This window comes from Schistocerca cancellata, chromosome 7 (assembly GCF_023864275.1).
Source record: "Schistocerca cancellata isolate TAMUIC-IGC-003103 chromosome 7, iqSchCanc2.1, whole genome shotgun sequence".
Classification (NCBI taxonomy): Eukaryota; Metazoa; Arthropoda; class Insecta; order Orthoptera; family Acrididae; genus Schistocerca; species Schistocerca cancellata.
In genome coordinates, this window is record NC_064632.1 from 136,676,826 (window position 1) to 136,690,903 (window position 14,078).

At 41.2% G+C, this 14,078-nt stretch overlaps 1 protein-coding gene across 1 annotated transcript in view; it reads left to right on the forward strand.

Moving 5' to 3' along the window:
* Positions 1 to 14,078, forward strand: part of LOC126092442 (long-chain fatty acid transport protein 1-like) — a 284,340-nt gene that overhangs the window by 219,404 nt on the left and 50,858 nt on the right. The window contains exon 5 of the mRNA XM_049908043.1: positions 6,698 to 6,899. Coding sequence (XP_049764000.1) covers positions 6,698 to 6,899 — 202 coding nt within the window. The remainder of the gene's footprint in view (positions 1 to 6,697; positions 6,900 to 14,078) is intronic.

The window sequence follows — 14,078 nt, forward strand, 5'->3', positions numbered from 1 at the left end:
ATAGTGGGTTTCATGCTACCAACTCCGTATCTGCAACTCCACTGCCGTGCCGTGACATGCGGCCGGCGCCGTTCATAGCTAGGTGGCGCTCCCGCGCTCAGCCGAGCTGCGGAGCGCCTCTATCGCCGTGTTTGCGTACTGACGTAGCGGCACTTTTAAATCTCATGGCACTGTCACAACATTCCTCTTTCATTTCTTCCCCCCAATCCATATTCACCTACTACATTTCCTTCTCTTCCTTTTCCTACTATCGAATTCCAGTCATCCATGACTATTAAATTTTCGTCTCCCTTCACTATCTGAATAATTTGTTTTATCTGATCACACATCTCTTTAATTTCTTCATCATCTGCAGAGCTAGTTGACATATAAACTTGTACTACTGTAGTAGACGTGGGCTTCGTGTCTATCTTGGCCACAATAATGCATTCACTATGCTGTTTGTAGTAGCTTACCCACGCTACTATTTTTTTATTCATTATTAAACCTACGCCTGCATTACCCCTATTTGATTTTGTACTCATAACCCTGTAATCAGCTGACCAAAAGTCTGGTTCCTCCTGCCACCGAAGTTCGCTAATTCCTACTATACCTAACTTTAACCTATCCATTTCCCTTTTTAAATTTTCTAACCTATCTGCCCGATTAAGGGATCTGACATTCCACACTCTGATCCGTAGAAGGCCAGTTTTCTTTCTCCTGATAACGACATCCTCTTGAGTAGTCCCCACCCGGAGATCCGAATGGGGGACTATTTTACCTCCGGTATATTTTACCCAAGAGGACGCCATCATCATTTAACCATACAGTAAAGCTGCATGCCCTCTGGAAAAATTACGGCTGTAGTTTCCCCTTGCTTTCAGCCGTTCGCAGTACCAGCACAGCGAGATCATTATGGTTAGTGTTACAAGGCCAGATCAGTCAATCATCCAGACTGCTGCCCCTGCAGCTACTGAAAAGGCTGCTGCCCGTCTTCAGGAACCACACATTTGTCTGGCCTCTCAACAGATACCCCTCCATTGTGGTTGCACCTATGGTACGGCTATCTGTATCGCTGAGGCACGCAAGCCTCGCCACCAACGGCAAGGTCCATGGTTCATGGGGGAAGGCCCATGTAAATATTTTCTCATAAAACAGTGAAAAACGCATGGAGATTTGGAGAGTCTGTCTCATGCTCAAACATGCTGTGTTTCCCTTATTCTTACAGTGTGGTTGTCTCATTTGACTACTTAAAGGTAAAACAGCCTCATCACTGAACTCTAAATGTGACAGGAAATTGTTATCTTCCATTTAAACTACCAGAATGATTTCACAAAACTTTACACTTTCTTGCTTATCACCATAAAAAAAAGCTTGTAGCAAATGAATCCTGAATGGTTTGAAACACAAGTATTACTGCAAACACCAGACACATACATGAAGAATTGTTAACTCTCAACTGGCATGACAAGTAGGCTTCTGTGGACTAAGTTGCAAAACTCTGTTAAATATGCTCTACGACTTGAATGAGCACATGGGCTTGATCTTTAGATTTTGCTGACGCCCATAGCCTCACACTTGCCATAGCCACACACTTTCACTGTGAGCTATTGATGCAATTCTTCTTAACTCATGCTAAAGTTCCCCCTTCTTCCCCTCTCTGACTATCCTTCCTCTCTGACTATTAAATCATGGTGGTGTTTTGTTGTAGGCTGAGCTTATCAAAGGCTTCTAATATTGGTTACTCTTTGAACCACTTAGCTTACATCTATCGCCCCTTTTTCGAATCATCAAGTGTGATTTTGAACCTATACCTTTCAAAATGTTGTTAGTAGTGCTGGCTGTGCCATGAAAGTCACACAGTGTGGCACGTGTACCACCAGATGCAAAATTATACTTAATTTGCATGGTGTGCACCTGGATGCCTGCACAAATTTGTCCTTTCTGTTATTTTTTGTATAAATGAACTGGTCAGTTTTGAGACACGTAAATGCTGCAAGAACTGAATTCTGTAGGTGATACAAAAAACAAACTACATTCTAGAGAACCGACTGTTATGGTGTATGAAAAAGTCTGTACTCCAGATTCCATGGGAAATGAGGAGGGTAGGGGAAAGTGGCCCTTCATGCCTCCCCTTGCTTGCAGGCGTCTGTGGGTATGTATGTTACCCACAGTGTGCCAAAAACGTAGCGTAGCAGCCAACCCATCATAGGGGGTGGGGAGTGTCGTGAAGTATCTGCATGGGTGTAGTAGTATCCTGACCATGCAAGAATCACACTGTTAAGAGCCTGTGCTGTCAAAATCTGATGTATGTTTAGAAGTATGAGATCATCTTACGTGGAACGTAGGGACTCCATAGAGTACCAACTTGTGCCAGGTACCCAGTGCTATAGTAGAGTGACACCAGTGGAAGGATGAGGGGATGGCACCAAGGAGGATAACTTACAGTGAAGAGATCTAATGTGTCCCAAGCTGGTGGTCATTCCCAACTCTACCTCTCCCCTCCCCCCCCCCCCCCCCCCCTCTCTAGTGGAAACTAATGTAAGAAGCAAGGAGAAAAATATCTTCTCCAATCTACATCTATATACATACATACTCTGCAGGCCACCATACAATATATAACGGAGGATATCTTATACCGCTGCTAGTAATTTTCTTTCGTGTTCCACTTGTAAACGGCATTCGGGAGGACGACGGTTCAATCCCGTCTCCACCCATCCTGATTTAGGTTTTCCGTGATTTCCCTAAATCGTTTCAGGCAAATGCCGGGATGGTTCCTTTGAAAGGGCACGGCCGATTTCCTTCCCAATCCTTCCCTAACCCGAGCTTGCGCTCCGTCTCTAATGACCCCGTTGTCGACGGGACGTTAAACACTACCCACCACCACCACCACCTTGTAAACGAGCAAGGGAAAAAAGGCTGCCTATATGCTTTTATATGAGCCCTGGTTTCTGTTTATTGCCCTTAATTCAGATATACATTGATGGCAGTAGAATCGTTCTGCAGTCTGACACAAACGGCAGAAAGAATGAAATATATAAGAATATAAAACCTTTGACTGATCAGTGTACTTTGAGACTTGGAAAAATGCGGACACTTGCGTCCTGTACAAATGATGACAAATTTCACTCAAGCAATACCACCTACAGGAAAAAGAGTGCTCTCTTTCCCATCCTTATTAATTGGCCCAAATAGCTGCCCCCCCCCCCCCCCCCCCTGTTGTCCCTTCTCCTTTTGCCTTGTCTCCCTGAGCAGAGAAGTTACTTCCTTGAAAGATCGCTCATACGGGGACACAACTCTGCACCCGAATTCTGATGCTATTGATGTAAGAGTCTGTAGCCCCAGCTCTGTTCCATCTACTTGCTGGTAGTTGGATGACAATTTATGCGGCAATGACCATTTTATAATAATTCTTTCTTTGCTGCACCAATACCCATCACAATGCCCTTAATTGCTGTTACTTTAAGAATACTGATAGGTGTAGCCTCACCAATCCTTTATAACTTGAACTCTCCTCTTGAGCAGGAAGTGAAGTGGTCTGCTGACATACCATTGTTGTAATATTACAGGCAGCAGAAGCAACAATCCCTCTCTCCTCAGGGCCCAACTACCAGAAACCTGTATGATGGTGGAACCAAAAGAAAGCTGTAGCCATTAAAAATCTCAAAGATCACTCCAGAAAAATAAACTATGTCCATTGATGGGAAAAGTATCTGAGCCCGGGCCCACTATTTGATTAAAAAAGACAAGGACAGGTGTTTTCAAAGATTTTTAATCACTATTGAATCCTGTCTCTCAGATGTGGGACATTCATGGGCACCAGTCATCCTCTAGTATCCTAGTCATCTCTCAGGAGTGTCATCCAGTGTGATGTCCACCATTGTTGCCAGGTTGCAAATACTCTTTGTCTGAGCATTCTACTGTAATAGCATAATATGAGTTTTTGTAAAATTAAGGGTACAGCTATTGGTTGTAAAACATTTGCTAGCCTTCAGTTGTTTTCCCAGCTGTGTATGGTATGGTTATGTTTGGTCCCTTAATTTTATCTGTGCAGTCTGCAGTGCGGAGAAATGCCATCTTGCATGAAAATGATCCCACCCACACATCCATGCTGTTGAAGGGTGAGAATGTTCTTGGTACACAAAAGACTACCATAGCATTTACCAGTAATGGTACAGGTTACAGGATCCACCTCCTTGAAGAAATATGGTCTACAATAAAGGATGCCATCAACCTGCCTACACATTTACGTTTGCAAAATGAAGTGGTACCAGTTGAAGTTTGAGTGGATTTTCCATTGCCCATATTCTTCAGTTCTGTAGACAGATACGTTCTTGGAGATGAAAATGGCTTCATCTGTCCACAGAATGTTCCGTGACCCTCTAACACCCACTTCCATGTGAGCAAGAAATTCTAGAGCAAACATTTGTCTTGTTGTGAGGTCAGCATGAAGCAACTCCTTAAGTAAGTACAGATAGCAATGCAGGATGTTTTGTGGAATTTTATGCACCATGTACAAAGTTTGGATAATTCCGCATGCACTGCATATGACTGTTCTTGTAAAAGAGCTTTACCGGCAAATAACAGATCTGTTCACTATGTCATCACAAAAGTAATAATAAATAAAAAATATTTTTGTACCAGTTTCGCTATTGACAAATGCATAGTGTGCATATGTATTTTTACCGTAATTGTATCACTTAACTGATTGTCCAGTAGTAAGACAACTATGACTGTAAACTGTTGTAAACATGTTGGTATTGAGAAAAGAAAATAATAATCAGTGGTTATTTCCATTGTAATATCTGTTCAAAAGCAATTTAAACAACGGAAAATACAGGATGAAAGTATGAGAATATTATGAAAAAGATAGATCACTACTCACCATATAATGGAGGCAACATGGTCGATTGCCGAAATATTGTGTCCTATGCACACTCATACCAGGCTGTTCACCCGAGATTTATTTCGTGTGATATAAGGGTAGTTCAAAAAGTTCACGGAGTTGCTACCAGATGACAATGTTAGCACAACGGGGTTTCTGCATAATAATAGGTCACTCTCTATGAGTAAAGATGTGATGTGTCAGTGCTCTGGGTAGACATCTTTGGTGCAGGTGTCTCTCTGTTGTTTTTCTCATTTGGTGATTTGTGAAGATGGGGGAAAAAAAAAATCAAGATTCGAACAGTGATTAAATATTTTGTAAAATAAGATTTGAAAGCAAAGGATATTTTTGCTGATTTTCAAAACACACTGGGAGACTTTGATCCTTCATATTCTGCAGTTACCAAGTGGAGAAACAGGTTCAAAAGTGGTCAGGACAGTTTAGATGATGATTCAGGTAGTAGTCAGCCAAGATGTGCCACTGCCTCATAAATTATTGTGTAAGTCCATAAGATGGTCACAGAGGAAGTAAAAGTGCAAGAAACTGCTGAAGCTGTACAGATGATCTTCATCATATCCAGAAGGGCTTCCTGAACATGGAGAGTCAGCATTGTCGAAATGCTTGTCCTGAAATTGAGAAAACCATTTTCTTACCACACTCTGTCCAGTGGCATTTTGCCATACATGTTGCAAATGTTTCTGGCTGCCTCTGCTGATGTCAACCCTCTATTGAACTCAAACAGAAGAATATATTGGAAATTTCTGATTTGTCGACTTGGCACTCCATTTTCTAGCATCCACAACTCCACTCATTGTCTCCACATGACAATGTGTAAACTCAAAAACTTTTTCAAACCAACAGCTCAATTCATGGAATCAATACTAGAAATAAGAATAATCTTCACAAGGATTTAAAGTCACTTAGTCTTGTACAAAAAGGTGTGCATTATTCAGGAACACACATTTTCAATAACTTGCCAGCAGCCATAAAAAGCTTAACAACCAATGAAATTCAGTTTAAGAGAAGCCTAAAGTATTTATTGGTGGCCAACTCCTTCTACTGCATTGATGAATTTCTTAGTAAAACCAACTGATTTGTATATAAGTACAACATAACTTCTGCACAATTTCAGTGCAGTAATGTGTTCACTGAAAATTTGTGTGTGTGTGTGTGTGTGTGTGTATGTGTGTAAGTATAATCTAACTTCTGCACCATTTCAGTGCAGTAATGTGTTCATTGTAAATAAGTATTACAGTAGTTGTATTACGTGTTTATTACCTTATAAATAAATAAAAATCTTTTTTATTTTAAACTCAGTGCATTAGTATTTGTAAAATGACTCTTAGTGTTCACTAAAAAATGACGATCATTCCACTTGGGACCTGTGGAATGGTACATTAGCTTATTTGTTTAGTTGTAAATATTTGTCATGTATTGTTGTTTTTCTGACATGTTCCACATCCTGGAGGACCTCCTCACTACAGATCAATTGGAATGAAAGTAAATCTAATCTAATCTAAAATAGCAACAGTGAACTGTAAATAAAAAATGACAATCAATAAAAAATACCAATAGCAATTGGAATACCAACATGGAAAACAAAACCACCACAAACTTATACATCAATCTAATATATGAGAACTGCAAATGAGTAGTGTTAGAAAAAGAGCAGTAGTCTCATATTCTTAATTTTTTTTCCAAATCCCCTGCTTTTACACTAATGTATATAACCTCCTGATTTATAGCACATAATAAAATTCTAGACATTCCCTCTATTATTAACTATATTGTTGGATTGTCACTAATTGTAACTGATTGTAATTGTTGTTTTAGGTACATGGTTATGGCTGTTGGTGTAAACATGCTGTTAAAAATCACTCAAGATGATGTTGTATATGATCCACTGCCATTGTACCATACGGCTGGCGGAGCAATTGGCATTGGTCAAGCACTTCTATTTGGTATCACTGTTACTATCAGGCGGAAATTTTCTGCTTCCAATTATTGGACTGACTGTATCCAGAACAACTGCACGGTAAATAAAAACAAAGTGCTTGGCTTCACTGATGGAATTAATAAACAAAAATTTATTTTGGCTGTGAATACATATAATACCCCAACCTCTTTAATCAAGTATAAGAACTCTCACTAATGCTGTACTGTAAGCTAAAACACAGCAGACTTAAATGTATGCAGTTCATACTTGATTTTATAATGAAAACAACAACAACAGTAATAACCTCTGCTTTTGATCTGTTCTTGAGAAAATTCATCCGCAAGCTATGAAGAAGAGTAAGCGACAGAGGTGTTGTAAATTGAGTCAGCTTCAGCGATAGAAACATGAATGTGACTGCCTATTCATTTCAGATGACTTTGCAATTATTTCTGATCCACTAGATGCATCTGGGGTAACCTGAAGACATAAATAGGAAGTGCAGCACACCAGCTTTTCCTTGAGAAAATGGAGTTAATAACAAAATGTCAAGTCAGCACCCACAGTTTGAGAGGTAGAAAAATGGCAAATCAAATGGACAGAGAAATTTAAATTGGAGAGAGGACTGACTCCAACACGTCAAAGAAAGAAGCCTTTATTTCTCAGATCAGGAAAGTGAAAATGACATAACAACTAACCAGAAAGATCTAGAAGAAGAAATCAATAATCATTAATGCTGAGATACAGCATTACTGCACACTAGCTTGATCGGGGGCCTCAAGTGTTGTAGTATGCCTTACTAAAAATATAAATAAGAGAAAGACAAATCTTGAGGAATAAAGATGCTGTAACTTACCGAACGAAAGCGTTGGTACATTGATAGAGACAATAAAAAACACACAAGCATACACACAAATTTCAAGCTTTCACAAGCCAAAGTTACTTCATCAGGAAAGAGGTAAGTCTTTCCGCTCCCGGGATTGGAATGACTCCTTACCCTCTCCCTTAAAACCCACATCCTTTTGTGTTTCCCTCTCCTTCCCTCTTTCCTGATGAAGCAACCGTTGGTTGCGAAAGCTTGAATATTTTGTGTATGTTTGTGTGTCTACCGACCTGCCAGCGCTTTCGTTTGGTAAGTCACTTCATCTTTGTTTTTAGATATATTTTTCCCACGTGGAATGTTTCCAGAGAGAGAGAGAGAGAGAGAGAGAGAGAGAGAGAGAGAGAGAGAGAGAGAGAGGTTGCTCACTGAGGTAGGAAATGACCTGAAAGAAGTGGAGATAAAGCAGGAGGATATCCAGAAATAAATTCACCTCAAGAAAGGAAAGTCAAAACAAAAACAGGCAAAACCTAAAGTGAGAAAGGAACAATATAGAAAATGAATCTCCAATCACAATGCTTTATTCAAACACTAGCATATGGCCAAAAGTTTTTAGACAAATTACAGATTCCTTTTTCATTCCTTTTTCATGAATATGTCATGAACTTAAGCTTACTTTTAGATTAAGGTGGAAGTGAACTGAGAGAAAGTATTTATGTGGAGGAACTTTTTTATATTTATTTTCCCTATTTATGTTATATTTGTATTAGAACTTAGAAAGAGACATATCACTTAATATTCAGTTGGTTATGCACTTTTTTAGTGTCTGCATAAAATAAAGTAGGCTATTCCTCAAGATTCTAAAAAGATTACCAATAAGTAGTTTTTTATGGGAAAGTTCCAGCTTCAGTGTTGGAACACTTAAACTGATACTGAGCTATGCATTTGATAAAGTGAACCGTTCCCACAAAGCACTCTCTTCTGGCTATTAATATTATATTCCACTTGGTTCTTGTGTTATGATGATGTAGATTGAGTTTGACTCTAGTTTCCTGACCAACAAAACTAGTCTTAATGCATACATATTACTTACAGTTAAAATTGTAAAATAAATTTCACCAAAATTCTTGAAGTACAGCCCACTGCTGTTGTATAACTCAAGTAACTTAATTAATTTACCTTGGCTTGCTGACCTCCTTATTTTAAATGCATAAAGTTTGAGGTAAATAGTGAATTACACACAAAGTTTAGTGCTGTTGTGTCTTTACTGCAAATAACCAGTATTTATTGCAAATATGATCTTGGACAGTTCTTTTGACCAAGGAATCTACTTGAAGGTCCCATTTTAGGATACCTTGATTGATTATTCTCAGAAATTTTACACTTGGTTCCCTTTTTACAATTGTATTTCCTATGTGTAGTTCCACGCCAGTATCATTTCTCCTTTTTTTTTAATTCCATCATTGATGTTTTGCAGATGCTGACACTGAGATGGGTTTTATTAAAATATTGCACTATTTCATTTACATTGTTGTTGCAGCAGATCTTAATTCATCATAGGCTTTGTGTTTGCAGGCAACAGATGAATCAAAATGAACTACTTTAGATTTAAGAGAACTCTCTTTAATATAATTTCTATACAGAAGGAAAAAGAGTAGAACATGTACAGAAACTCAAGGCACACCATATCTAATGTTAGTTTTCAGACCTTCAAGGTTTGTGTGAAAAGTAATGTCACTAAGTTCATAAAAACTAATTTATTGATCCATCTGGAACAATGCATCAAAATTCTACAACATATGACCCTCATACATCAGTACATTCTTGCCAATAAGATTTCCAGGTGCTGTATGCACCCTGGAAGGCCTGTATTGGAATGCCCTTTAGGGCAGGCATAACTGTAGTTTTCACATTGCCAATGGTCATGAAACGGTGTCCTTTGAAGGGTGTCTTGGGCTCAAGAAACAAACGAAAGTCTGCTGGAGTGAGGTTGGGACTGTAGTGGGGTTGGCACAGACCAGATAATCCCTCACAAAGAAGGCAGTGTGGCTGGGTGCATAGTTTTGGTGGAGCTTCTGTGAACCAATGATGATGAGTGCTCTGATGTAGACAACCCACCCTTCCCCATCCCCGGCCTTTTGAGGACTTCTATGTAAAAGACTTACAAACTCTTTCTGGACGATACCACTTCACTTTGGACCTGTTCCTGCATGCTTTCCCGGGGCATGCTGACTGTGAGGTGTGCCACTCAGAGCTCTGTCTCTTGTCTCAGGGTCATCTTTGAAAACCCACATCTTGTTTCCTTTACAGTGTTGCACCATAAATAATTCACTTGGCATGGCTGAGAGAAATTGAAACATCTTCCACGACTACTACAAGAGCCAGACAAACAAGTCAGGCTGGCTGAGCAACGTACACCAGGGCTGCCTGCCTATGCAGTGAGTACGAAGACCATGTCATCAAGGTGGTTACTTCACTCAGTCACCAAACAGGGTGACCAGAAGTACAAAAGTATTGACATGGCAGAAAGATGGAGCTGTCATACTGCAGATGGACCAATTGCTTCACACTCAGACCTTGGTTCTGTTGTGACTTGTCCAGAAGAAACCAGTGCTGTAGCAAAACAAGGATGGGTTAAGTCCACATAAATATTCCTTTTTTAGAGGGATTGCAGCCTGCTGCCTACCAGCTAATAGGAGGGACCTATGATGGGTTATTTGTTTGAAGAGAATGCCTGTCCACTGAGGAAAATTTTGAGCTTGGGGAAGAAATGGAAGTCCGTGGAAGTCAGATGGAGCCAAATCAGGCAAATAAGGTGGGTGTGGCAAAAGTTTGTATCTTATTCCATGTGTTTTTGCCGTGGCAGTGACACTTGTCTATGGGCGTGCATTGTCTTGATGAAACCCGGACTTTTCTCACATGTCTGTTTTAGTTGGTCCAGAAGGTTAGCATAGTATTGACCCATAATTGTTTGAGCAGTGGGCAGATAATTGCTTGATCAGTGGGCAGATAATCATTATATTTTTGTCTCTGGGCTGTAGTATTGGTCTCAAGTTTAATCTGTGGTCACAAACTGGTACAAAAGATCTTGTTGGTTGCTCTGAAAATGGGGTCAAACATTGTTTGGACATTTCCATTCTGATGCATTTCTGATCATGCATCAAAAGTTGTGGCACCCATCTAGCAAATAAAATTCTGATGTCCAATTCCCATGTTAAAATGTGATATGCTTATTCAGATGACGTCTGTACAGCTTCAGCAGTTTCTTGCACTTTCATTTCCTCTGTGACCATCTTATGGACTTACACAATAATTTATGAGGCAGTGGCACATCTTGGCTGACTACTACCTGAATCATCATCTAAACTGTCCTGACCACTTTTGAACCTGTTTCTCCACTTGGTAACAGCAGAATATGAAGGATCAAAGTCTCCCAGTGTGTTTTGAAAATCAGCAAAAATATCCTTTGCTTTCAAATCTTATTTTACAAAGTATTTAATCACTGTTCGAATCTTGATTTTTTTTTTTCCCCCATCTTCACAAATCACCAAATGAGAAAAACAACAGAGAGACACCTGCACCAAAGATGTCTACCCAGAGCACTGACACATCACATCTTTACTCATAGAGAGTGACCTATTATTATGTGGAAACCCCGTTGTGCTAACATTGTCATCTGGTAGCAACTCCGTGAACTTTTTGAACTACCCTTATATCACACGAAATTAATCTCGGGTGAACAGCCTTGTATGAGCGTGCATAGGACACAATATTTCGGCAATCGACCATGTTGCCATCATCAGGTGCGCTGATGTACTGACCGGCGGTGGGCCGGCGCCAGGTATATATATGGGACAATTCCCGTCCTCCCTCAGGCGCTTCCTATGAATCAGTGCAGTCCGCGTCCCGTGCGCAGTCCAGGTACAGCGTCCATTCTCCCACCGTGTGGGCACTGCGTCCTTGGTCTTTTTGTTCAGGAGGGTGTGCCGGCACCACTCTCATTTTCTTCCCTCCTCCCCCGAAGTCGGTACACTCTGGGAAATATCCTTTTTCTTATTAATCTGGGTGATCGCGGGTTCCCATACCTCGCTAAGGATGTAAACGCTGTCACGATTTAGTTGTGGCTCCCTTACTCTAATCTCTATGGCTTCTTTGATGACACAGCCCCAGTATTTGGAAGTCTGTGTCAGGACTTTGGTTTGGTCATAATGCATGCTGTGGAGTTCCGACAGGCAATGCTCAACGATTGCCAACTTACTGGGCTGTTGCAGTCTAGTGTGCTGTTGATGTTCTCAGAAGAATCAAGAAACGTGCCAGCCTAGCTTTGGTACGAGAGAGAGTTCGTTTCACGCAGTGGCACTTGGACATTACCAACAAAGGCAATGCTCAGCGATTGCCAACTTACTGGGCTGTTGCAGTCTAGTGTGCTGTTGATGTTCTCAGAAGAATCAAGAAACGTGCCAGCCTAGCTTTGGTGCGAGAGAGAGTTCGTTTCACGCGGTGGCACTTGGACATTACCAACAAAGAACTCCTACAGTTACATCTACAACTGGCCAACCAGTTCAACCCCTGGATGTTGGATTGGATTGATGGTGTCACATGGGCCACAGCAGATTCAACCCAGAGAAAGTCAGCCAAATGACAGGCATCCAAGTTTGAATGTATATCGCAGAAACAACCTTCCGGTGGCAGCAGAAAGACCATCATCAGTCTCACTAACAAAGGGTCTGGATGATGACGCTATCTCGGTTCTTAAGAAAGGATTGAATTTTGCTCCAACTCCTAAAGATGTACCCATTGCTGACATCATTAGCACAGTGGAACAAACAGCTGCTAGACTTCCACCTGAATCTGTTGAAGAAGTTCATTGCGAAACCTGCAGAGCTCTAACCAAAACAAAGCTGATGAAACCGAACATTTCCTACAGGGAGAGGGCCGCCATATGGGAGCTAAGAGAAGATCCAGACATAGTAATATTACCTGCAGACAAGGGCAATGCAACAGTGATCCTATCCTGACAGGATTATGCTGAGAAGATGCGAGGCCTACTTGGTGACAGCGCATACCGCTAGATTGACACCAATCCTACCAAGAGGGTCAAGAGGAAGACTCTGGCGCTTCCCTTATGAGATAACCAACAAGCTACGCTCGAGGGCTGCTGTTCCTCCTAGACTTTATGGACTGCTGAAGGCGCACAAGGAGTCGATTCCGTTCCGTCCCATTGTCAGCAATATTGGTGCCCCAACATACCTTCTCGCCAAGCACCTCAAACAACTGCTTAGCCCTTTCATTGGGAGATGTACACACCATATTGGTAACTCCGTGGATTTCCTGGGATGCATCAAAAACCTTACGCTTAAGGAATCTGACATACTGGTGAGCTTCGACATGGTATCTCTATTCACTAAAGTTCCATTACAAAAATCCTTGGAACTCATCAGTCAGAAATTTGATGAAGAGCCCACCAACCTTTTCAGACATGTTCTGACATCAACTTCTTATTTGATGGTGAATACTATGAGCAGACAGAAGGAGTAACCATGGGGAGTCCACTCTCACCCGTTGTCGCAAATATGTACATGGAACATTTCGAGGAGGAAGCTCTTGAGTCAGCACATCTAAAACCCATCTGTTTCTTTAGCTATATGGATGATACCTTTGTTATGTGGCCACATGAAAGAGATAAACTGGCAGACTTCCTCACACTCTCAACTCCAGACACAAGAATATTAAGTTCACCATGGAGATCCAAACGGATGAGATGCTCCCTTTCCTAGATGTTTTGATTAGAAGACGAGCTGACAGCACTTTGAGCCACAGCGTGTATAGGAAGAAGATGCACACTGATTTGTACCTACATGCAGATAGCTGCCACCACCCGGCACAAAAGAATGGCCTGCTCAAAACTCTTGTACACGGAGCTTACACCATCTCCAACAGGGACAGCCTCTAACAAGAATTAGACCATCTGAAGACCTTGTTTCGGAGGAACGGTTACAAGGAAGGGCAAATTCGGAAGGCTCTACATCCCACACCTGCAGCACCGGTGGAAACTGAGGATGAACATCAGGAGGAGGCGGCCTTGGCTATTATTCCGTTTTGTGGGGCCTTATCCAGAAAAATTGGACACATTTTACGTAAACACCAAGTGAAAACCATCTTCCGTCCTTCAAGTAAAACCAAGAGCCTTCTTGGTCTACATAAATCAGGGGTTTATCAGATACCTTGCCAATGTGGAAGTGTGTACATAGGTCAGACCATTCATACCATTTAGGACCGATACCGAGAGCATCAATGACTCACTTGACTGCAACAGCCCAGTAAGTCAGCAATCGCTGAGCATTGCCTGTCAGAACACCACAGCATGCATTATGACCAAACCAAAGTCCTGACACAGACTTCCAAATACTGGGACTGTGTCATCAAAGAAGCCATAGAGATTAGAGTAAGGGAGCCACAAC